Below are 24825 nucleotides of genomic sequence, written 5' to 3' on the forward strand. Positions count from 1 at the left end.
TGGGGGCTTAAGTGGGTAGGAGAAGAATCAATGAAACCAGATGGGATTGGGAGGGAGACAAACCATAAGTGACTCTTAATCTCACAAAACAAACTGAGGGTTGCTGGGGGGAGGGGGGTTGGGAGAAGGGGGGTGGGGTTATGGACATTGGGGAGGGTATGTGTTTTGGTGAGTGCTGTGAAGTGTGTAAACCTGGAGATTCACAGACCTGTACCCCTGGGGATAAAAATATATGTTTATAAAAAATAAAAAATTTAAAACAAAACAAAACAAAAAGTCTCTTTCCTTTAAGTCCCTTTACTTTCCCCTGTTTATAACGGTCTTAAATATTTCTTCAACATAAATTGAGAATCACATCAGACAATGAATGAGTGTTGTGGGACAGGGTACACTAGACTGGGAGGGGACACTAGACTGGGCCTGATGGGCTTTAATCTTTTGAGGAAAAAGGAAATCATGGTGACCACAGAGCCCCTCCTCCTGGACAGCTGTCACTTCATTTCTTCTTTTCATTATGCAGTTACTTGAAGGAGAAATTATAACTACACTTACCAACTTCCCTAATTTATCGTGCACACAACCACTAATTCTTCGCTTAAACCATCAGATGTCATTTAGAAAACTCAAATAAGGAAGGAAAGCATATTAACTTTTTAAAGACTTTTTTACACTTTAGTTCTTCCTTCTTGATTCAAGATTCTTTTTTCAATCATTTTTTTAATCACTTAATTTCTCTTTCTAAAACTTCCAGTAGCGACTTTTTTTAAAAAATATTTTATTTATTTATTTGACAGAGAGAAATCATAAGTAGATGGAGAGGCAGGCAGAGAGAGAGGGAAGCAGGCTCTCTGCTGAGCAGAGAGCCCGATGCGGGACTAGATCCCAGGACTCTGAGATCATGACCTGAGCTGAAGGCAGCAGCTTAACCCACTGAGCCATCCAGGCGCCCTCCAGTAGCGACTTTTTAAGGGTAGTTCTGCTGTTGACAAATTCTCATTGTTTTTCTTCATCTGAGAATGTCCATGTTCTTTTTATTCCCAATTCTCACTGGATATAGGATTTTGAGTTGACACTTTCCTTTCAGCACTTGGAAATGTTGTGCCAAAAAGAAAAGAAAAGGAAAGGAAATATTGTGTCACTTTTTCTGCTCTCTAAAGCTTCCAATGAGAAATTTGATGTCATTCAAAATCTTTTTCCATTATAGGGAAGGTATCATTTCTCCCTGGCTGCTTTCAAGATTTTTTCTTTGTCCTTAGTTTTCAGAAGTTTGACTATGATGTATCTTGGAGTGGATTTTTTGGCGGGGCGGGGGGGGGGGTGAGTATCTTGTTTGGGATTTGATGAGTTTCTTGAATCTGTAGGCTTAGGTCTTTTGCCATATTTGGAAAATACTGAGCCATACTTACTTGAATACTTTTAAAGCCCCACCTTCTTTCTCCTCTAATTTTGGGATTCCAGTTGATGTGGAGAACAAAGGCTAAGGAAATGTACATAAAATTAAATCTTATGACTTATAGCTCGTTGACAAGTGCTTCGGACAGGCAGAGTAACCTTCAAGGAGCTTAGCTGCCTCAGTGATAATATGCTAAACACAAAAGGCAACCTTATCTTAATACTAACCTGACCTCTAAGATCCAATCTTCTTTAAATATGAAAATCCTTTTGGAAACTTCCTTTGTTTTACTTCTGTTAACTCCAAAGTATAATTCGTCACAACGCCAGTGCACCTCTTTCCCCCCACGGGTCCTATCCCCATGCCTTAATAAAACCACTGTGCTGAAGGACCTCTCAAGAATTATTCTGGACTACAGTTCCAATACTCACCATTTCACATCACAATGACACAAATATTAGATGTCTTCTTAAAGTTCCACAAATTCCTGAGATTTTGTTTTGTTTTGTTTTTTCAATCTATTCTCTTTCTGCTCAGGTTAGGTGATTTCTATTATTCTATCTTCAAGTTCATTGATTCTTTCCTTTGTCCTCTCCATTTTACCATAGAACTCATCCACTGAGGGTTTTTTTTTCACCTTTTCAGTTCCAATTTTTCAATGTAGTTCTTCATTTCTTTTATGTCTTTTCCAAAACAATTTTTTTGTTTGTTTGAAGTGCAATTATGAGTGGACTTAGAAGGGTAACAAGATGGCAGCAGAAGGTGGAGCTCCATAATCCGAAGCTTGCTGAACTAAAGCAGCAATGTGTTGCTCATGGTTTGGAGACTAAGGGAATAAAATAAAATCTTACTACAGGCTCCAGGCAAATGCTTTTTTAAAAAGATTTTATTTATTTATTAGATAAGAGAGAGAGAACACAAGCAGGGGGAGTAGCAGGCAGAGAGAGAGGGAGAAGCAGGATCCCCAATGAGCAGAGAGACCGATGTGGGACTCAATCACAGGACCTTGGCATCATGACCTGAGCCAAGGGCAGATGTTTAACCGACTGAGCCACCCAGGCATGTCTTGGAAGCATGCTGAAGAGGAGACAAATTAAGAAGTACTGGGAGATGAAACAGAGGAAGAAACAAAGCCCATAGAACTCTCTGTCAAAGAGGAAGAACTCCTAAGAAGCGGCAGCAGAGAAGAAAGTGGTAAAAATTACATCAGAGATACCATGGACCCAGGGAATGCAAAAGAGAGCTGAATGATTCAATGTACCTGTGAGCTTGGAAAGTAAGACCACTGCCTGGGCAGTGAGATTTGGGATTTCTTCAGTTCCATCAAAAGGCCTGTCATCTAGGGTGCCTGGGTGACTCAGTGGGTTAAAAGGCCTGCCGTCTGATGTCAAACCAATGGTTAACCTGGATAAACTAAAGGAAAGAGCTCAAAGATTTGATTTGAATGTCTCGTCAATCTCCAGAAAGTCTGAAGATGATGAGAAGCAGAAATGGGAAGGAGTGATTTGAAATTGTTACAAGTTCCAGTGGAACAAGAACCACAGAGGATACAGAGGCCAAGATGAGGAAAAGGGCAGAGTGCTTTGGGATTGCCTGATGAAAAGCTCTTAATTCTTTCTGTTCTCCAGTGGTTTTCCTCTCTCCAACTTTTCTTGGTCATAAATATACCTAAATGCACAGCTGTGCTTGGGTCCTGCCTTGCAGTGAGAGAGCATGGACCCTGGGTACCTTCAGGAACTCCAGCAGCAATCTGACCCATTGCTGTTCCAACTTTAATCTTGTTGTTCTTGTTGTTGTTGGTGGTGGTGTTTTTAGAGAGAGTAAATGCATTCATGGGAGCACGTGCAAGTTGCAGAGGAGAAGGAGAGAGAAAATCTTACGTAGGCTGCATGCTCAGCGTGGAGCCTGACGGGGGCTTGATCTCGTGGTCCTGAGACGACAACCCTGAGCCTAAATCATGAGTTGGACACTCAGCTGACTGAGCCACCCCGGCACTCCTTGCGTTGTTGTTTTGTAATCATTATTTTGCTTGTTAATAAAAAGCAAATAGAAAATGAAGTGAGTTTATAATTGCTCACTGAAACATTTTAACACTGGCTGTTTTAAAATCCTTGTCAGGTAATTTCAACATCAGGGTCACCTTGGTATTAGCATCAGTGGGATTGGATTGTCTTTTCCTGCTCCAGATTTGCCGTTCTTGGTGTGAAGAGTGACTTTCAGCCTTGGAAATTTTGAGTATTATGAGACTCTGGATCTTATTTAAACCTTCTGCTTTAGAAACCCTTCTCAGTGCTGTCCCAAGTTCAGGTTCCCTACTCAGCCTCTGTTAACATCCTGGAAAGCGGGGATGGGGCTATGTAGTAACTGTGGGGCCAGGGTGGAAATTCAGATTGCCCACTGAGCCTCTGCTGATACCACCCTGGCTGGAGGGGGCAGGAAGCCTCAGTACTGCCCCCGTGTGGCCTCCACAGGCATAGTGGAGGAGCAACACTGCAGCCGGCAGAGGCGAAAATCCTTACTCCCCACTAGGCCTCTTCTGACACTACCCAGCAGGTAGGAATAAAAGTGTCCGTGCTTGGCAGGGCATGGGTGTATTGCAGTTTTCTCTACAGTTTTTATGGCTGGAGTAGAGTGGTTATTATCTAAAAGTTTTTTTCTTTCTTTTTAAAGATTTATTTGAGAGAGAGAGAGAGAGAGCATAAGAAGAAGGGCAAGGCAGAGGGAGAAGCAGACTCAGGCTGAGCAAGGGAGCCCGACACGGGGCTCGATCCCAGGACCCTGAGATCATGACCTGAGCCAAAGGCAGATGCTTAACTGACTTGAGCCACCCAGGGGCCCCTAAAAGTTTTCTTTCTAGGCTGTCCCTTGCTAGTCCTTTGGCTAGAGAGAGCAAACCCCGTTTTTTTCTCCCCTACCCCCCTTTTTTTGGGTCTGTACAATTAGTTTCTGGGTTGCTGGCTTCTCCAGTACTCAGTGTGAGCTATATAAGGCAAAAAGACAACCCTGGGAATCACTACCATGTCATTATGTGGGTCCCTAGGTCCCTAGCCAGTATGTCTCCTTTTCTCCACCTTTCGGAGTTTCCTTATGTTGTTCTTTTAACTATACTTAATAGAGGGAATAGGGAGAGATGTGTTTACTCCATATTTTCCCAGGACCAGAAGTCCCCGGGGCCTCTTAAACCATTTATTCTGCATCATCTGGCATACAGCAGCCAGCAGGGAAAAAGCTCCCCTGAATTGATGATGCATTCCCTCCTCACCCACCCACCTACCTGCACAATGGCCCAATGTGTTCTGCTCTGGGATTCTGAGTTCACCTTCTAGAATTTGAAATCATTCCGGCCTGGTTTGAACAGGCATACACCAGTTTTCCACCACTTGCCACTTCTCAGCCCCACAACTCAGATTTCTCTGTCTGCCAGAGGCCTCAGAGAGGCTGCTCTGCATTGCTGCGGGAAAGAAGTGTATCCGTATCTTCCTGGCTTGGCTGAAGAGCCATGGTCCCTCTTTGCTATGAAGCAAGGCTTTCAGTGTGGCCGAAACAGAACCATGGCCCTTCTCCCTTTGTCCAGTATCCGTGGGTCTGGTCCTTCTTCTACCTTTTTTTTTTTTTTTTAAATTTCATTTATTTGACAGAGAGACAGCAAGAAAGGGAACACAAGTAGGGGGAGTGAGAGAGGGAGAAGCAGGCTCTCCAATGAGCAGGGAGCCCAACATGAGGCTCAATCTCAGGACCTTAGGATCATGACCTGAGCCAAAGGCAGACACTTAATGACTGAGCCACCCAAGCACCCCTGGGTCTGGTCCTTCTAACTCAAATGTCATGCCATTCATGAAAGTCCCTTTGAAGATAAAGTTAAAAATATTTTGAGTTAAAATATTTTTGATATACTATTTTTAAGCTTCAAAATGAATGAGTAATTTTTAGAGCCAATTGTCAGAGATGAGATTTTCAAATGTCTGAAATATATTATCAAATTTCCCCTCCAGGGGCACTTGCATGTCTCATGTGCACTCTCTCCCTCACTCTCTCTCTGACAAATAAATATAAAAAAAAAAATAAAAATAACAAATCCCAGATACCTTTTATTTCATACCAATATATTTCAGATTTGGACTCTTTTAACAAATTTGGATTTTGGGGCTCCTGGGTAGCTTGGTTGATTGGGCGGCTGCCGTCAGCTGGGGTTTGATTATGGGGTCCTGGGATTGAGCTCCCTGCTCAGCGGAGATCCTGCTTCTCTCTCTCCCTCTGCCTGCTGTTCTGCTTACTTGTGCTCTCTATCTGTCAAATAAATAAATAAAATCTATTTTTTTTTAAAGTGGATATTGTGTAGCTGCAGTGCTATTATCACATCTTAAAAAGATAGTGATCATTCTTTGGCATCATCTAATACTCAAATTTCCCCAATTGTCCTAAGAATGTCTTTTTTTTTTTAATGAGGTTATTCTATTTTTTAAATTTTTAAAAAGATTTTTATTTATTTGCCAGACAGTGATTCACAAGTAGACAGAGAGGCAGGCAGGGGGTGAGAAAGCAGGCTCTCCGCCGAGCAGAGAGACCATGTCATACAGCCAATCTCCAGAATTTTTTTCCTTGTACAAAACTGAAATCTTGTACCCATTAAACAGTAACTCTCCATTATCTCCTCCCCTCACAGTCTGGAAGCACTACTTGATTTTCTATAAATTTGGCTATTTTAGATACCGCATAAAAATGGAATTATACAACCGGCTTATTTCACTTAGTGTAATGTCCTCAATATTCATTCATATTGCAGCATGTATTAGAATTTCACTCCTTTCTGAGGATGAATAGTATCCCATTTATGTGTATACTAGATTCTGCTAACCCATGCATCTGTCAAGGGTTATTTGGGTTTCTTCCATGGTTTGGCTGTTGGGACTAACACTGCTATGAATATGGGTGTACAACTATCTCTTCAAGACCTGGATTTCAGTTCTTTTGGTTATATATTCGGAAGTGGAATTGCTGGATCCTATGGTATTTCTGTGTTTAATTTTTTGAGAAATTGCCATAACCATTTACCACAGCAACTGCACCATGATACCTTCCCACCAATGCACAGGGCTCCAACTTTTCTACATCCTTGCCAACACTTTTTATGTTCTTGCATTGTTTTATTGACCGTAGGCATCCTAATGGGTGTGATATCATGTCTTGTGTGTGTGATTGTGTGTGTTTGGTGGGGGGGGCAGAGGGAGAGGGAGAGAAAATCTTAAGCAGGCTCCATGCCCAGTGCAGAACCCAATGTGGGGCTCAATCTCACGACCCTGAGATCACGACCCAAGTTGAGAAATCAAGAGTCGGCCACTTAACCTACTGAGCCCAGGTGCCCCTTGTGGTTTTAATTTGGAGAAATGTCTGTTCAAGTCCCTTGCTCATTTTTAAATTGTTAATATTTCTTTTTTGTTGAATTGTGGGAGTTCTGGATATTAACCTCTATCAGTTATATGACCCAAGAATGTCTTTTTACAATTGATCTGTTTAAACCAGGATCCAACATAGTCACCCTATATTATATATATTTTATTATCTAATCTGAAGGAAATCCCTCTCCCTATTGTTTTCCCCCCGTCACTGACTCGTGGCAGAGTTCAGGTTCATAGTCATGAAGTCATACAGTTTTGTATTTTAACTTTGCCCTTCATAGTCATGAAGTCATACAGTTTTGTATTTTAACTTTGCCCTTCTGCTTTTGCCTTTGATAATTTCAGCAGTGAAACTCCCCTACTGAAAAATGAGGGATTCTTAATAAAAGGTTCCTAGAAGACTACGCCCAAAATGAGGAGAGGAAGTTTTCTTGGTATCAGGGAACCTTTCCTGGTATCAGGGAACCTGTGGGGAAGTGGGCATTGGTGGAAGGAATGTGGGAGAGGTATGAGGATTAGAAGGGAGTGAGTGAGCACATTCAGATCACCAGCCTGGTCTGAAAGAATGGAAGTGTTTTCCGTGACTCTACTGGTATTATCCAGAGGACCACCCTCCCCTGCCCCCCGCCCAACCCCAAGACCAGGAGGTGACCCACAGGCTATCTCCCCAGTCATAGGTGGCACAGGGCAGACCCTGGGCGGTGTGGGGGGGCACTATTCTAGGACCACACTGAGGCTCTGCTTCCCAGGGCACACTGAAGAGGGAAGTCCTATCTCGGGGCTGCCCTGAATACATGGGGGCACTTCTAGTAGTCCCTGAGGGCATGGGCAAGGCTGGCAAGCCTCCAGTATCCAGGAGGCTCAGGAGCCAGGACATGGTAACAGACCACTGAGTGAAAAGCTATGGTCACTGATAAAGTCTGGGTACTCTAAAAGATCACTAGAGTTATCTCTTGGATTAGAATTATCACTGAATTTTTAATAATAGTATATTTTCAAAATTTTTTTGAGTGAACAGTAAAAAAAGTGGTATTCAATTTAAAAAATAGATCAAAACCAGGGCACCTGGCTGGCTCAGTCAGTACAGAACGCAACTCTTGATCTTGGTCAGGATTGTAAGTTCCAGCCCCCATTCGGTGTATAGATTACTTAAAAATCAAATCTTTAGGGGTACTAGTGGCTCAGCTGGTTAAGTGTCTGACTCTTGATTTTGGCTCAGGTCATGATCTCAGGGTTGTGAGATCCAGCTGCATGTCAGGCTTCATGCTGGACATGGAATCTGCTTGAGATTCTCTCTTAACCCTCTCCCTCTCCCCACTCCCCCACATGGGTATGCTTGCTTGCTCTCTTAACAACAAAAAAAATTAAAAAAAAAAAAAAAGATTTATTCTTTTGACAGAGAGAGCACAAGCAGGGGGAGCAGCAGGCAGAGAGAGAGGGAGAAGCAGGCTCCCCACAGAACAGGGAGCCTGATGTGAGGCTCAATCCCAGTACCCTGGGATTATGACAGGACTCTGGGATAATGACCAGACCTTGGGATCATGACCCAAGCTGAAGGCAGACAATTAACTGACTGAGCCACCCAGATGCCCCTCTCAAAAAAAAAAAAAAAAAAAAAAAAAAAAAAAAAAAGTCTTAGGGAAAAAAAAAAAGCAAAAATAGATCAAAATCTTCAGGATTAGCACAGATATGCTTCAGGATAACTATTATTCATAACTGAATTCTCTAGAGATCTGTGGGCCAGAAATTCTCCTGACTTTCCTTGGAGCCTAGAAGGGCCAAGCAAGGACCCAGAAACGTGGCACAATCCAGAGAAGACCAAGCTTGGTAGAGGGGAGCAATCTCCCCAGAGTCTGGAACTGAGGCCCCTATTCCTGGTTCTGCCTGCAGCCCTGGTGAGGCTTGGGACCTGTGAGGAGGATGCCCAGCCTTCAGGAAGCCCCTGCCAAACCCCCTGGAGCCTACCCCATGGGCCAATTTCTCTTACCCAGGAGAGCTTTATCCCAGGTTACTACTTCCAAACTCCCAGACACAAATGACACCTGCTATTCCAAAAGTATAGAACTCTTTATTATAAACCCAGGATAAAGAAGAGAAAGGACAAACATAGGCATATTTCAGCTCTCTGAAATTCTCACAGTGCATACAAAACAGGTATGAAAGGTACTTTTTTGAAATTGTTTAAAAATAATCCCCAAGATCAAAGTGAGGATAAGTGCACGGTTAGCGAAGTGCTTCATCAAGATCATGTAGAGGGGCCTCCAGTCCCTCCCAAGACCTTGAGGAAAGGTACCTTGCCTTAGCCCTGGCTGGGTGTGAAGCAGGAAAGATACATTTCCTATTAGATTTAGGGTCCTAGGGTCTGCCATGGGACAGAAACCTGAGACCATAACATTTTCTCCGCCAGGGAGAGCTTGAAGATAACTAGCACACAAATCCCCTGGGAGGGAAGTCTGCAGCTTACTTGCTCTGCGGGTTTAAGCAGCTCTTTCTTGCTCTGTGCTTCACAGAGGGCATAAATGCTGGCATATTGGGTTCTTTCCAGAGTTAGGTTTCAATGAAGAGAGAAAAAAAGAGAAAAGCGTGTCCCACCTTTGTCCAAGGTTAGGCCCCCTCAGTAGTGATTGAAACACAGCTACTGCCAGTTCTTCCCACCCTACTTAGTTCTCAGGTGGAGAAACTGAGGCCCAAGATGTGTGGACACGTCAGGGCTGCTTCCATTGGTCCTCTTAGTGTCAGCTGGCTCTGGATTTCACTATGTTGGCAGATAACCCCGCATGTGGATGTGCCCCTTGCAGCCGTTGGTTCCATGCAGGACATGAGATGCAATGTCCACACTGCACAGTGGCTATGGATGTGTCTGTGGAGTCGGCATCTCGAGAAACTGAGAGGCAAGTGGAGCACAGATTACCCCTACAACTGCAGGAGGAAGCAGGGGCAGAAGTACATGAACGGGCAGACAGACATATGTACACACATCCAGGGTCCCATGGCACTTCAGGGCAGGGACAGGGCCTTAGCGAGGCGAGTCCAGAACCAGGACTTGGTGCAGGGGTTGGTGTAGTCACAGACAGTGATGAACCGCAGGATGCTGGGGAACTCTTTCTTCATTGCCTTGTACTTGATGGGGATCAATCGCTTCTGATGGGCACCTGCAAGCCAAGGAGTTCCAAGCTGACATCAGGCCCTCCCCCCACAGTAGTGGTGTGATCGGTCCCCGGCCCCGGGGTTAACAGCCCTCCCCTCAACGAAGCACCCCTGGCACATTCACTCACATACAGGGCACTCGTGTGCACACACACTCAGGGGTCCTTGGTGCTACATCGATGGCCTTGGTGAGAGACTGATGGCATCCTGAGGTCCCACCCACCCACCCCTCAGTGGAGGGCCTCAGTTTCTCCACCTGAGAACTAAGTAGGGTGGGAAGAACTGGCAGTAGCTGTGTTTCAATCACTACTGAGGGGGTCTAACCTTGGACAAAGGTGGGACACCTCCGTGGCAAAGGCAGTACTTACCCGGGGAGAGGCTGAGCGCAAACTTAGTCTGGAAATCACATTCCTTGCTTTGTAAGTAATCATCAGAGACAACCACCACCATCCGCCGGCACCTAGGGGAGAGTGGTCAGGCTGCAGGCACTGTGGCAACCTAGTTCGGCATACCCCCCACCCCCGGGAAAAGACTCAGGAGAAGTCCACTGTGCCCAGGCTAGACAGAGCCCGACTAGGAGAATTCCAGCATCTGGATCTCTTGGGCAGGGCTTTATGTACCCCCCGGCTTGCACCCCGGCTACTTAGCCAACCTCTTCTCAATAAGCTCACTGGCAATGGACCAGACACAGGTGCCAGGCAGGACATCACGATCGGACACACACAACTTCAGCCGATAGTTTGTCTGTTCCAGCTGCCGGATCATCTCCTGAACAAACTGGATATCGCTGGGGCAGTAGCAGATGAAGGCATCAAAACGCTCGGGCATTTGCCCTGGGTGCAGAGCACAAGGGTGATGTCAAAGCTCTACAGAGGAAGAGCCCAGCCAGGAACCCCCAATCTAGGTGACCCTGGTCCTGAACCCTACACCAATCCCGAGATGACTCTAAGAGAAAGTGCCCTTTCTAGGAGAGGGAAGATGAGTATCTCTTCCCCACCTCCCCCTGCAGGGGCCAAGCCCTGGGTTGACCATGAAACAGACACATAATTTCATGAATCTCATACCAACTCAGAGAGAGGATTATTATTATTCCCATTTCTTAGGTAAGGAATTTGGGAGATCAGAGAGATCAGGTGACTTGCCCAAGGGGCCACAGCCCATCTCCTATACTTTTAACCCAATATCCTTTGATCCATTTGTCACAACTGGGGAGCAATATTGGATCCTTACCTAGGGGGTCATCAAGCATGGTGATGCCCCCCCGCTCTGGTGTCCGTGGGTCGCTGCTGTCTACAGCAGGCACCTGTAAGGGTTTCTCAGACTCCTCTTGCTGCTGTTTCAGAATATACTTTTGGCAATCCTCCTCTGCAGAGAAGAGACAGGGTGTGGCAGACTCCCCCTGTTTGTCCCATGCCTCTACCCCAGTTAGGATCCAGCTCTTTTCCCACTCCCTTAACTATGTTGTGATCCAGGCCTTTTCCAGCACACTGGTGCCATCCACAGTTCAACAGCTATGAAAAGTTGAGTTCCCATCTGGTTCTGACCATTCCAAAAAGATGTCATTGGTGTTCTGGTCATTTGGAAAGTCATCATGGTCAGGCTTGTGTCTTTCTGTCCCTTTTTCCTGGTGCTCCCTCCTAGAACTCCTGAGAATAGAACCCAAGGTCTGCTTGTTCTAGCACCCACCGCTGATGGCAGCGGGGCACTGGTGTGCAAGAACAGTTCGCTAGACCCAGTGGTTATGTGCAGCGAGGGCAGAGGCCCCAGCCAAGCAAGATGTGTCATCTATAGGCCACTGTTCCTACACCTGTGCATACATGTTATGTGTCACCGAGGGGCAGGAGGGCTGCATTTCCCAGGGACCTGAGATTTAAATGACTGTCAGCTTTCAGTCCTTCACCTGCCCTGTTGCTCTACCTGAAGCAGTCCTGCCTCCCCCACAAAGGACCCCGATTCTGACTCCTGGCCCTACGTGAACGCCTTTACTTCTCTCCAGCCTTCACCCCCTTACTCCAGTTCCTATCACCCCACTGAAAGAAGGAACTGGTCTCTCACGGTGGTACCACCCCTGCAAGGCTACCTCCAGCGTCCCCACCCCACCCCAGGCAGAAAAGGAGGGCTTCTCCAGGGGAGGTTAGATGCTGAGGCTGGGAAGGTCAGCCCACCGCCCCCACCACCGCAGGTAGGAGACCGGAAGCGCGCGCCTCCTCACCAATGCTGGGCCCCAGTTCCACCAACACATCTTCGCGGCCCAGCTTGGTGAGCAGCTCAAGCAGACGGCCCACCGAGGCCCCAGGGCGTCCCTGCCAGTCGTCCAGCAGCTTGCCCATGGGGTCAGCGTGCATCTCCAGATGCCGGATCTCCAAGTACTCGAAGCCCATCTCCTCCGCCAGCGCGGTCCAATCCGCCGCAACCTGCGTCCGCACATTCAGGAACAGCGATAGGCGGCGCCGCACTCGCACGTTGAGAGCAGCCAGGGGCAGGGAGGACACAGAGCAGACCCGGGACGCGGACTCCGCAGGGGAGACTTCTACGGCCATAGCGGGATACCCCGGAGCCTCAGCGCTGTTGAGTCGCGTAGCCTGTCTGAGCTTCCTCCTTCCTTTACCGTCACCCCCGCCGCCGGCCCCGCCCCGCCGGTTTCTGTTTCCGAGAAGCACCGCCCTGCACTTGAATCTGGAGCCCTAGCAGCTGTGTGGAGGTGGGGACGCCCCGCCTCGGTTCTCAGGGTCTGGGGCAACAGGTTATATGTAAACCGGGGACCCTCCTTTGGGGGTTGTAGGAAATAGGTGCCTTGCTCTTTGGGATCTGGTAGAATCACGTCCTTTCTGTGGGGGATCTGAGGGGTTCTTATGGTACTGCCCTCCAGGATGGCGGGGAGGGGGCAAAGGGGGAGACATTCCCCCACTACACCGGTCCCTAGATCTCTTGGGAAGGCACATTCCAGAGGTGAGGTGGAAAAGGGTGTACTCCCTTCTGAAGTCTGAGGCATGCCACGGCCCTGCCTTTGAAAGGTGGGAGCCCCTCTGGGTTGGGGGTAACAGGGCACCCTGGCCTTTGGTGTCTAGGAGAGACCCCCTACTACTCTCTCAGGTCGAGGGAACACTTTACCATTGGATTCAAGGGGGGCACCTGGCCTTGTTCTTTAGAGTTGTTCAGGGGCGAGAGGTTGAGAAACACAGTCCTGACCTAGGAAGCTCTGGGCTTTCATTCCATAGGTATTTACTGATCACCTAGTAAGTGTCAAGCATGTTGCAGGGCACCCCAGATACACTCGGTGGAGACCCCAGCTTAGTGTTGGGGGTGGGCACCGACTAAATAAACCCAAACCACTGTAAAATGGGTAGGTATGTGCCACTCTCCTTGTATAGGGAGTTTATCACATCTCGGCAACTTCATACAATCTGTTCTCCTACAAAAGAGTCCCTGTGTTCTCGAAAGATTTCCCAGGACAGCGCCAGCACGTCAGGGTAGAGGTCTGGGGCCTCTGGGGATTATTTAAGACTCTCCGCTCCAGTGCAGAGATCCAGGAGACAGCAAAGAAAACTGACGAGTGGAAAGAGGAATTAAGAGTCCCTGCCTCTTTTCCAAGCAGGAAGCCGCCGATGGGCGGGTTGGGGAGTGGTGCTGGCGGTCTCCCTCTTCTTGGGTTTGGTAGCCTGCAGCAGGCAGGGTTATAGGGGAAACCGCCCCGGCAATGGCGGACTTTGTTTCAAGATACTGAAAGGGCTATGCAGCTCCTGGGTGGCTCAGTCGGTAGAGCGTCTGACTGGTGGTTGCAGCTCAGGTCAGGATCTCAGGGCTTACAGATCTAAGCCCCAAGTGAAGATGCTGCTCATGGTGGAGTCTTAAGATTCTCTCCTCTCCCTCTGCCTCTCCCCTAGCTCGTGATTTTGGGCTCTCTCTCTCTCTCTCAAATAAATAAGTAAGAATTGTTTAAAGCTTATTTATTTATTTGAGAGAGAGAGGAAGACAGCCCCAGAGAAAGAACAAACGGGGTCGGGGGGGGGGGGGGGGTGGACAGAGGGAGAGCAGACTCTCCACTGAGCAGGAAGTGCCATGCGGGTCTCGATCCCAGGACCTGGGGATCATGACCCGAGCCGAAGGCAGACGCTTAACAGGCTGAGCCACCCAAGCGTCCCAATAAATATTATCTTAAAAAAATAAAGACACACACAAGCCACCGAAAGGACTCTTCAGTAGGCAGGACTGCAACGGGAAGGGTTTCCGGCCGGCATTTCTGGGCGGGGCTTGGAAAGGGCCCCACTCCTGGTTGGCAGCCTTCGGCTACAGCAGGCGGGGCTTCGGGACTTTGAGGGGAAACAGTCTCCACCAAAACAAGAGCTCTGCTTTAGGTGGTCTGATTAGAAGAAGGGGGCGGGACCTGAGGTAGACACCCCTTCTGGTTGGCTGAGGTGGGAGGCGGGCGAGACTTTAGGGCGGGGCTCTGGGCAGAGTTAAAGCCTCCTGGTAGAGTGGGTTCTGCGCCTGCGCGGAAGGCGGTCTGTTAGCTTCTACGTTGTTCCCCGCGGAGCCGGGGCTTAACTGGGCGGAGAGTTGCCATGCGGAGGCTGCAGGTGGTGCTGGGCCACCTGACCGGCCACCCCCAGTGTCGGGGGGAGCCGGCACCGGAGGCCGCGCCGTGCTTGAGCGGCGCTCCGCAGGTGTCGGCCGAGGACGTGGTGGTGGTGCACGGGCGGCGCACGGCCATTGGCCGAGGGGGCCGCGGCGGCTTCAAGGTGAGGCCCCAGGGTCCGGGCGCCCGGTGGAAGACTGGGGGCCTGAGGAGGCTGGGGGCTGGCCCCTCTGCGCCGGAGGGGGCTCCGCGCCCGAGCTGTGACCGCTTTGTGTCTCTCGGGTGGGGTGGGGGAGCGGGGGTCCCGCGAACGCCGTGCACTGGTGGCGGGGGATCACCGCGGCGGTGCCTCTCGCTGCAGGACACCACCCCCGACGAGCTTCTCTCGGCCGTCATGACCGCGGTTCTCCGGGACATGAAGCTGAGCCCGGCGCAGCTGGGGGATATCTGCGTGGGTGAGTACATTCCCCGAGCTCTGGGCTTGGTCCTCCTCGCCCTCCATCCGGCCAAAGCCCTCCGCAAACACCTCTTCACCCTCCAGGCATCTTGTAGGTGCTTTCACTGAGGGGAATGTCAGGGGACCCCATGCAGTGAATTTAATCGTTTCTTCAGAGCCTATCCTTCCCTCCCACTTCCAGGCACTCTCTGCCTCTCCACCTCTACCCAAGCACGTTCTGCCTGTTAAGTATGATGGAGAGCAGCGATCTTCATGCCATTCTAACACCCAAGCTGTTGGCACAGGAGTTTGCAGACACCCGTAGGAGACAGGGTTCTCTAACCCATCCTGCCTGTGCCATCACAGAACAGGACCATCAAAACCGTGTAGTTCAGCCCCTCACAGATGGAGACACTCAGTCCTGGGAAATTAGCAGCAGAAATTGGACCTGAAATCCAGAGCCTCTTGACATTCTCCAACCTTTTACCTCCAACCCTACTCCTCTGGCCTGGAAACAATAGAATATGGCTAGACTCCTATCAATGGGTGCCATCCTTAGGTGGAGCATCGCTGTTCTGCCTCTGAAATGCCAGCAGGTTTGGCTGACACTTCAGAGAGGTGTACATTTTCAGAAATTCATTTCCCTGACAAGACCAGTTTGTTTGCGAGCTTTGCGTTGCAGTCTCCCTTCCATGTTTCCTTTAAAGGCAGGCACCCAGCCTTCCCGCTGTGCATTGATTTGGAAAAGCACAGTCCAGGTCAAGGGAGTCTGTGACTCCTGCGGACTGGGTTTAATTGTATGACCAGGGCAAGCTGCTGTATGACCAGCTCCTTGAAATTCCAGAGCCCCAGTGGAGCCTGCTGGGGGCTTGTGTTGTGGAAGGAAGATCTGGAATGTCCTCTCTCTAGTATTCACAACTGTACCTGAGTGTCTGGAACACTATCTGGCACTGAATAAAGGTTTGTTGTCCACAGGAAATGTGCTTCAGCCGGGGGCCGGAGCAATCATGGCCCGAATTGCTCAGTTTCTGAGGTAAACTTTTCTAGTTCTAGCTGTGGGTTGGCCATTTTGATTCTTGAGTAGGCTCAGTGAGGCCCCAGGGACCTCAGCCTATGAGTGGTTGGGTACCAGATCCAGATGCAGCCAGGGTCCTTGACACCCTGCTTTTGTGGACACTACCTTTCCCCTACTTTGGCATATCCTTGTGTTTTTGTTTTTGTTTTTTTGTAGGTTTTTTGTTTGTTTTGTTCTGTGTTTTTTAAGTAACCTCTGTGCCTAGTGTGGGGCTTGAACTCCGGACCTCGAGATCAAGAGTGTGGGCTCTTCTGAATGAGCCAGCTGGGTGCCCCTCCCCTACTTTGAAGGAAGTTTGCATTATCGGTGCTGAGCCAAGACAAACAGGGCCTTTGGGACTAGAGCAAAAGCTCTCTGGGGCCTGATGATTTAGCCAAAGTCAGCTGTTGCTTGCCTAATCGTGGACTCTGTCCTCTTTTGCCAGGCAACTAACCAGGAAGACACACTGAAGGGTGACTTTGAGCTTTTATTTTTTTAAGATTTTATTTATTTAACAGAGACAGAGATCACAATTACGCAGTAAGGCAGGCAGACAGAGAGGGGGAAGCAAGCTCCCCGCTGAGCAGAGAGCCCGATTCCAGGACCCTGAGATCATGACCTGAGCCGAAGGCTGAGGTGGCACTGAGCCACCCAGGTGCCCTGACTTTGAGCTTTTAAAACCTAGTTGAGCAAGCCAAGACCTTCAAGACATAGTTCATCAGCAGAGACCTGGGGATGCGGCAGAACCCTGGGGTGAGGGGTAGCCCTGGAGGGGCCCTGGGAAACTTGCCCTTCACCACTTGCTGTCCCAAAACAAGGGAGGAGTGCTTAAATTATCGTCATGTGTAGATTTAAGAACCACTTTGCACTTCTACTACCTGGAGAAGAAATAATAGGAACGTAAGCTAGTGAAGGAACAGGAAAACTGACAAACCTTTAGGGACTAGGATAGGTTCGGACTGCTTAGCGTGGAGTTCGAGGATTCCCTCTATCTAGCTCCAGACGTAGCATCCAGCCTTATCTCCCAGCTATTTATTTGCCTTGACTTTTACTCTTTCAGCCCACCTGTCTGCCCACTGTCTTCCCTGTGCTGGTCACTCTGTCCCCTTGGAGTGCTGTCCCTCCCTCCTCTCTATGCGCTATTATTGCAGTCTCTGCCAGCTGATCCATTGTCTCTGTGCTGGTCAGCCTGCCTCTAGGGATGTCAGCATCCCTCACATGGCGCTTTGTATAGAGCAAGTTTTTGGTGAACTGCTGGTGGATTGGGTGAAGAAGTGGTAACTAAGTAGTAACTAGCTAGTAAGGAGTTAGGAGACCTGGGAAGGATTATACAGGCTGCATGAGCCTAGGAGGCTACCCACCTGAGAGTCTCTCAGCAGGGCCTGGCCTGGGCACTAGCTCACAGGTTGCTGACCCTGGCTACACACCAGATCATCTCCATAGCACGTTCACCCCCTGAAGTTCTGAATCCAAGGGTCTGAGGAAGGGCTGGGGATTTTCCCAGGGGTTCGTACCCTTGGACCGGGAGGGTTACATTAGGAGGGACAGCCCCACCAGCTTCTCGGACTGGTACCAGTGTGGAAACCCAGGGGAACACACCCAAAAAAGGGATGTTAGAATACTTGGTACCCATCAAGGGTTCTTTGTCCAGCTGGGAACAGACCTTCCAGAGAGTGGGAACATAAAGGGTTAGCTAAAGGGGCGCCTGGGTGGCTCAGTGGGTTAAGCCTCTGCCTTCAGCTCAGGTCATGATCTCAGGGTCCTGGGATCAAGCCCCACATTGGACTCTTTGCTCAGCAGGGAGTCTGCTTCCCCCTTCTCTTTCTGCCTGCCTCTCTGCCTACTTGTGATCTCTATCAAATAAATAAAATCTTTTTAAAAAAAGGGTTAGCTAAATAGTGGTAAGGTTGGTGGTTTCTGGCCTCATGCTTGAGATGTTCATTCATCCATTCATTCATTCATTCATTTTTTATTTTACTATTATTTTTGCCCTGGTTTTCTGCCCCAGCAACAGATCCGTTCTTTTATTATTATTTTTTTGAGGAAACGGGTGTATAGTTTTCCTTTTTTTTAATCTTCAAAGGGAGAGAAAGAAGGATCCTTGTGGTCCAACCAGTTTTCCTTGCCTTTGGGCTGTTCTTGACCTTGGTTAAGGAGACTCAGAGGAGGAAAGAGCATGTGTTGTGGGGCCCTGGGGTACAGGTTCCTGCAGAGATGGGGTCTGCCCAGAAAGGATCTGGCCTAGAGTGGCGACAGGGCTGTTGGGTTTGTTCCCTTCGTTTTTGTATCCCTTGCTGGGGCAGTCTTATTGACCAGGAGCATAGGCCTGCTTTCCATGAGAGCCTGGCAGAGGAGAGGGGGCTGACTGTGGTTTCGCTTTCTGTTTCAGTGACATCCCAGAGACCGTGCCTTTGTCCACCGTCAATAGACAATGTTCATCTGGGCTCCAGGCAGTGGCCAACATAGCTGGTAAGTTATGACGGGGTGGGTACCCACTGCTCCAGCCTGGCCTTGGTCCTGGCTCCATGGGTTTAGGTCTTACCTAAGGTCTACCTTACCTGGGTCTTACCATCTCTGAGGCTGGGGCCAAGTCCCATTTAGAGACCAGGTGGGGAAGAGGCTCCTCTGTTTTAGAGCAGATGGACTCTGATAAAGAATGTTTATGAAATGCTTTTGTTGCAGGTGGCATCAGAAATGGGTCTTATGACATTGGCATGGCTTGTGGGTAAGAATTTCTTTCTGCCAGAGCTTACTAATCAACGTCTAACAATAACACTACTTTTCATGTCCTGAGTTCTCAGGGGCCGTAATGACAGGATTCTCCCTTAGCTCTTTTAGGCAGATGGCTGGGAGTAGGTTCTTAGAAATTCAGCTTAGAAGTAGCCCCCAGCTCTGCATGCTCAGGAACTGCTCACACCTCTCAGCACTAGTGGGGAAAGGGAATTGGCTTTTAAAAGCTTGCTTTCTTGGGAATTTGTCAGGCTGGAAAACGCAAGTATTTTGAGAAAATAGAGACCTTGGATTTCCTTCTGTGGCCCTATGATGCTATTGAGACATTGCAGTTTGGGTTGCCTGAAGCCAGGGACAGTTGTCTGCTATGTAACTAGTCTGTTCATTTTATGAGGCTGTGGGTCCCCTTGACCCCTTCCTTGGTACCATGGTGGAAACTTGCAGTTGCCTGCTGGGCTCTGAGGGGCATGGTCAGATCTGGGGTGGTTTGGTCACTGTCAGCTGTGGCTCTGTCTTCAGTGGAAGCACCTGGAGTCTCAGAAGGCATACAGGGCAGTGCCTCCAGGGAGGGGAAGGGCCCTGGGACCCCGTCTGGGGTGGGCATCTGGTATCAGAGGGCAGGCAAAGCCAAGACTCTGGCCGGCTCTGGGAGGCAAGCAGCCCCAGGATTTCGACACGTTCTCTCTGTCTTTCATTTCTACTTTGGAGCATTTCTTGGACTATTGTTGGGTTGCCTCAGGGCTGTGCTTCCTGGCACTGGTTGTCTGCTCTTGTAAACAAAGCCAGAGACCACACTGCAGAGCCTTGGGCGAGGCAAGGGCCACTGCCAGTCTGCCCTTGGATTTCTCTCATGGTCCTCTTATCTTCCTAGGGGTGGGACAGGTATGGATAACTTCAAAAGGGTGGAGTCTTCATGAGTTCTTGAGAGGGCATCTGAGTCCCCAGGCAGATTAAAGACTATGTTTCTAGAGTATTGAAGGTCTGGGCCAAGACTGTCCCCCATAGACTTTGATCATGAAGAGAAGCCCCAGGGCATCCTGGTTGGGAACGGGCTCTGGGGCCAGACATCTAAGTCTGGATCCCTGCTGAGTGACTATGGACAAGTTACTCAGTTCTTTGGGCCTCAGTGTCCTCATGTATAAAATGGGGGGAAAAGACCTCAGTCCTGTTGAAGTTGATAATATTAAAGGGAGTAGTAACAGCAGCTACCACTCTGGGATGTATGGCATGTGACTGATGCTGTTGAAAGCTTTCTAATATCTGAACAGATTTTCAAATAGCACAGGGCATGTGAAAAGCATTCAGAGTTACAGGTTATCCCTTGAGGGCCTTGAGGGCCTTTTTTTTAACCTTTTTTTGAGAGAAAGCACATGCGCCCGAGCCAGGGGGAAGGGTGGGCAGAGTGAGGGAGAGAAAACCAAGCTGACTCTGCACTGAGCATGGTGCTGGACTTGGGGCTCAATCTCATGACCCTGAGATCAGACCTGAGCCAAATCCCAGAGTTGGGGACACCCCCCAGGTGTCCCCCCACCCCCACCACAGCCCCTTGAAAGCCTGTTTGACAGCTCCAAACTGAGATCTTGCCTTCCAGAGCTCCTAGCACCTCGTGGTCTGTGCAGATCAGATGCCCTTTGATCTGTGGCTTTTAAAATACTTTTCTTTTACCCTCTGAACCTTTGCTGCCTGAGGGCAGGGCCTAGGTTTCCTGGATGTGGCCCGCACTAGGTGGCTTTGCCAGGGAACCACGGACTGGCCAGCTGCAGGAGCATTTGCGCTAGAGAAGCATAGCCCTGCCCGGAAGTGTGGACTGTGCAACACTCCATCCTCGCGTGGGGGTGGAGGGGACCCAGCAGCCCTGCATGGCCAGCTCTGCCTTCCTGGCCAGTGTCCTGCCCAGGGTTCCGAGACAGCCTGCTGGATTTCTCAGGGCCTGCAGCCTTTTTCCTAGCACTCGCCAGAGGCATAGCTCTCCCTGGGGGAGTCCTGGGAGTGACCGCCCTCCTACGCTGCCTCCTCAGGGTGGAGTCCATGTCCCTGGCTGACAGAGGAAACCCTGGAAATATTACTTCGCGCTTGGTGGAGAAGGAGAAGGCCAGAGACTGCCTGATTCCTATGGGGTGAGTTTGCCCCCTCAGCTCCCTTCCTGGCCTGGAGCAGGCACACAGAGTCTTGGATCATCTTGTGACTTCCTGGGCTTGTTCTGCTTTGCTGGGACATGGGGATGGGACTTGCAGCCCCTGATTTCCCTTTCTTGAGGCCTCCAGGTCGTCTGTGCCTCTAGGTTTCTAGTCATGGCCCAGCCTGTCATTCCCACCCTGAGGGGCCAGTAGCACAAGGAACGATGGCAGCTGCATGCCAGAGGTTTGGAGGCCTACAAACTTGATGTGGAAGGGCTTTGATTTGGAACATGCTGGCGCGGGGGCCTGGGCCCTGTCAGAGGCAACGTCACAGTGCCTTGCATTTCCTCGGCACCTTAGCTGTGCAGCCAGCATCACTGAGCCTCTGCGCCATCCCCCAGGTTCATAAGCAGGGCGTCATAGCTCCCCTGAATGTGAGATTTGAGGCTAAGAGAGGGGCAGTACCCTGGCTGCCCCCACATCCAGTGACCCTATCTCCCAGGGAAGTGTCTAAAGCCAGGCGGCCAGGTTGGAAGGCCTGGCTATGGCTCTGGGCTTTGAGAGTGAGGGCTGGGTGAGCAGAAAGCCTGGGGGTAGCCTTCCCAGAGAGCCATGAGGGCCTTCCTCTCCCCACCTGAGAGCAGCTTTTCTCAAGGCATAGGGGAAGCTGGCTAAGAGTAACTGGTTAGTATTCCCACCCATTCCTCATCTGCCCCGCTACTGGGCTGGTCTTTCCAGTGTACAAGCTTCTCAGAGTCCGGCTAGCACTGCTGCCTCCCTCTCTGTGCCCCCACACTCCACCCTAAGTCGTCATCTGTCTCCATGGCGTGGACTGGCCCTCCTGTCCTCCTCTGCCTACAGCCGCAGGGACTCTGAGTTGCAAGCAGAGCTCTGCAGCCTGGCCCAGGCCCCCAGGCTGCTGGACATATACCCACAGTGCGCGCTGCTTTTATTTCAGGATAACTTCAGAGAATGTAGCTGAGCGGTTTGGCATTTCGCGGGAGAAGCAGGATACCTTTGCCCTAGCTTCCCAGCAAAAGTGAGTGCCTTTTGGGATGGGGTGTGTAAGGGGCTAGAGAGAGAGAGGTTTTGAGGCTGGATTAAGTGGCCTCAGGTGGAGGCCTGACCAGCTACAGCTGGTCAGTGAGTGGTTTCCAAGCCTAGTGCCTATCGAGAGGGAGAGGTGGGCAGGGACCAGGGATGTGCTGGAAGTACACTGACAGCTCTTTCATGTCCTTTTACTGTCTGTTCACCCCGAGTCTCTCCCTAACTGGGCTTCAGTTTCCCTGTCTATTCATCAGTGTGATGAGGACCAGGACTCTTGATTGTCTGTGGTTTGGTGATTCAACATGGCAGCCACAGGCTTTTCTAGATAGCCTGGTTGTGGGGCCTGCACTGCTGGGGACCCTGGCATCCCAGCTCCTGGACCACCCCTGTGTCTGGGGAGCATTAGAATACCCCCGGGGGCTCAGGCCTCTGTTCAGGGGCAGGCTGAGGTTGACAAGCCCCAGATGCCCAGAGAGGACAGCAAAAGAAGGGAGGGGGCTTCTCTGAGGAAGTGGTTCTTAGGCACCTGGGGTCAAGGAAGCATTTGAAAACTGGAATCTTCTCCAGGGGGAAACCCTGGGCACTGACATGTTGCCTGTGATTGCAAGGATCACCCTAAAAACACCTTGTGCTTTTGTACTCTTTAAATAATAAGATTCATTAAGTAATTTAGTGTATGTCATTTTAAATGTTTGGAAACTGGGGAATAAATGAAACTGAGCCATTGGGATGGAGCAGACAAGTTGGTAGAACCCAGCACAGATATTCCTGGGGCTCCATCTTCAATTTGGCTCAGTCCCTCGTGAGTGAAGGGCTAAAGGGGGAGGTATCACGTCTAAACTCCCCCTTGCCCTTCAAGGTTGGGATTGGCCAAGATCTGAAGATAGGCAGCTGAAGGCCAAGAAGGCCCCATAAGGTTTCAGGTCTCCCACTCCCAGGCTGGGAAAGAGGGGCCCTCGGAGTCGCTTAGAGCTCTCCTGAGGCAAGCGTGTCCCCATGTTTAGGAGTCTGAATTAGTGTGTCTGCCCCAGTGGGCAGGAGCGGTAGAGGCAGTGGGAGGGACCCCTGGAAGGAAGGGACCCCTGAGAGGAAGGCACCCCAAGGGAGCCTGAGCCTGGCTGTCCATGGTGCTGGCAGGGCAGCCAGAGCCCAGAGCAAGGGCTGTTTCCAAGCTGAGATTGTGCCTGTGACCACCACGGTCCATGATGACAAGGGTACCGAGAGGAGCATCACCGTGGCCCAGGATGAGGGTATCCGCCCCAACACCACCATGGAGGGCCTGGCCAAACTGAAGCCTGCCTTCAAGAAGGGCGGCTCTACCACGGCTGGTGAGACTGGGCTGGGGGAGGGCCAGGAGGGGCCATGTCCCTGTGGGGTGTTCTCTGGGAGCCTGGAACCTCCAGGCAAGGTGTGCAGGTGGAGCTCCTCCACCTGCCCTGACGCGTCCTAACCCCTACGATTTGCCTCTAGGAAACTCCAGTCAGGTGAGTGATGGGGCAGCTGCCCTCCTCCTGGCTCGGAGGTCCAAGGCAGAAGAGTTGGGCCTTCCCATCCTTGGGGTCCTAAGGTCCTATGCGGTGGTTGGGGTCCCGCCTGACATCATGGGCATTGGACCTGCCTATGCCATCCCCGTAGCTTTGCAGAAAGCAGGTAAGGTGGTTTCTTCGAGATCTCTATCTGTTTCCCACTCCTGCCTCTCATGCTGTTGCCGCTGTGGGGGGAGGTCATGTGAGTGCTGCGGAGTGAAGGTGGGCCAGGCTAGCCTCCTGACCCCCAGCCCTTCCTGACCTCACAGCCGGGACCCATCTGCCCATGTGGATTAGGCACAGCAAGCAGTCTTTAGGCCATGGCTGAGATGGGGCCCTGGGGGACAGAGTCCTGCCACGGGGACGCTGGGTCAGCTCAGGTCTTCTCCCTGTGCCCGCAGGGCTGACAGTGGATGACGTGGACATCTTTGAGATTAATGAGGCCTTTGCAAGCCAGGTGAGCTTTCCTTTCTCCATGTTGCCTGGGCCCAGGATGGCCAAGGAGGAGCCCATGGGCAGGGGATGCAGGGGTTGGGGAGGGAACTGTAACTGATGCTCTGCCCCCTCCCAGGCTGTCTACTGTGTGGAGAAGCTAGGACTCCCCCCCGAGAAGGTGAACCCTCTCGGGGGTGCAGTGGCCCTGGGCCACCCGCTGGGCTGCACTGGAGCTCGACAGGTCATCACGCTCCTTAATGAGCTGAAGCGCCGTGGGAAGAGGTAAGCTGGGGTCGCTGAGCGGGAGGCACATATGCATGTGTGCTCTGAACGGAGGACACAGGGCCTTGACCCCTGTTCTCCCTAGGGGCCAGCGAGTACTTGCCATCCTGGGTGTGGCCTTCAGCGGGCAGTCTGGGAGCCCCACAGGCCCAGAGGTCTGTGGAGAGCTCAGTGGGGAGGACCTTGCCCTTGGTGCCTTCACCCAGCCAACATAGTCTTGCTTCCCTAGGGCCTACGGGGTGGTGTCCATGTGCATCGGGACCGGGATGGGAGCCGCTGCTGTCTTTGAGTACCCCGGAAACAGAGCAGGGCCCCACTGAGTTCCGCTCCAGTGGCGGTGGCAGCACTGGGACGAACATGAGCACTGGTGACACAATACATGTGTGGTTGAGGTTCAGGGCTGCCTTCTGCCAGGCCACCCAGGTCACCATGTGGGTCCTGGGGATGAGGAGTGCAGCGGACAATAAATACGTATTCTTATATTGGTGGCTGTGGTTTTTCCCAAAGGCCAGTTCTGGCTGTCTCGGGCCTTGCCTCTGGCCCAGCTGCATGCTGAGAGCAGATAAGGCAGGGCCTGGGCTGGGAGCACTGCCCTCCAAGGGAGTCCCTCCCCTCCCCAGAGCCTCTTGGAGGTCCTCCCGTGTGTACTCCAGCCTAGCAAACCTGTTCCTTAGCTCGAGGTCATG

The 24825-nt window shown here is 50.5% G+C and overlaps 2 protein-coding genes and 1 pseudogene across 5 annotated transcripts; 2 read left to right on the forward strand and 1 right to left on the reverse strand.

The window, feature by feature from the left end:
• Positions 1-2116: 2116 nt before the first annotated feature.
• LOC132010456 (SAP domain-containing ribonucleoprotein-like) lies at positions 2117-2990 on the forward strand (annotated as a pseudogene).
• Positions 2991-8837: 5847 nt separating this feature from the next.
• Positions 8838-12646, reverse strand: MYD88 (MYD88 innate immune signal transduction adaptor). 4 transcript variants are annotated; one of them, XM_059390550.1, is made up of 6 exons: positions 12149-12639; positions 11167-11301; positions 10589-10769; positions 10305-10396; positions 9767-9941; positions 8838-9673 (listed from the first exon to the last, which is right to left on the reverse strand). In XM_059390550.1, exons 1-5 carry the CDS (start codon positions 12474-12476, stop codon positions 9787-9789), a joined length of 891 nt encoding a protein of 296 aa, XP_059246533.1. In that variant the 5' UTR covers positions 12477-12639; the 3' UTR covers positions 8838-9673; positions 9767-9786. The 4 variants fall into 4 exon arrangements, with proteins under 4 accessions (XP_059246533.1, XP_059246532.1, XP_059246535.1 ...); XM_059390549.1 differs by having other exon boundaries at positions 8838-9941; XM_059390552.1 differs by lacking the exon at positions 8838-9673 and having other exon boundaries at positions 9831-9941; positions 10305-10347; positions 10580-10769; positions 12149-12646.
• Positions 12647-14414: 1768 nt separating this feature from the next.
• On the forward strand, positions 14415-24621 carry ACAA1 (acetyl-CoA acyltransferase 1). Its single transcript, XM_059390554.1, has 12 exons — positions 14415-14675; positions 14874-14967; positions 15924-15981; positions 18392-18471; positions 18685-18727; positions 20751-20849; positions 21808-21888; positions 23034-23224; positions 23367-23546; positions 23824-23879; positions 23994-24139; positions 24369-24621. Exons 1-12 carry the CDS (start codon positions 14499-14501, stop codon positions 24457-24459), a joined length of 1296 nt encoding a protein of 431 aa, XP_059246537.1. The 5' UTR covers positions 14415-14498; the 3' UTR covers positions 24460-24621.
• The last annotated feature ends 204 nt before the right edge of the window (positions 24622-24825 follow it).

This window comes from Mustela nigripes, chromosome 2 (assembly GCF_022355385.1).
Source record: "Mustela nigripes isolate SB6536 chromosome 2, MUSNIG.SB6536, whole genome shotgun sequence".
In the NCBI taxonomy this organism is placed as follows: domain Eukaryota; kingdom Metazoa; phylum Chordata; class Mammalia; order Carnivora; family Mustelidae; genus Mustela; species Mustela nigripes.

Bases quoted from the DNA above. Each gene is read 5' to 3' on its own strand.
- MYD88 (XM_059390550.1), bottom strand. From the start codon at position 12,476: ATGGCCGTAGAAGTCTCCCCTGCGGAGTCCGCGTCCCGGGTCTGCTCT. The intron at 11,302-12,148 runs GTGAGGAGGCGC...TCTTCTCTGCAG, and splicing joins GGAACTGGGGCCCAGCATTG to AGGAGGATTGCCAAAAGTAT. The intron at 10,770-11,166 runs GTAAGGATCCAA...CTCTGCACCCAG, and splicing joins CATGCTTGATGACCCCCTAG to GGCAAATGCCCGAGCGTTTT.
- ACAA1 (XM_059390554.1), top strand. From the start codon at position 14,499: ATGCGGAGGCTGCAGGTGGTGCTGGGCCACCTGACCGGCCACCCCCAG. The intron at 14,676-14,873 runs GTGAGGCCCCAG...CTCTCGCTGCAG, and splicing joins GGGGCCGCGGCGGCTTCAAG to GACACCACCCCCGACGAGCT. The intron at 15,982-18,391 runs GTAAACTTTTCT...TTTCTGTTTCAG, and splicing joins CGAATTGCTCAGTTTCTGAG to TGACATCCCAGAGACCGTGC.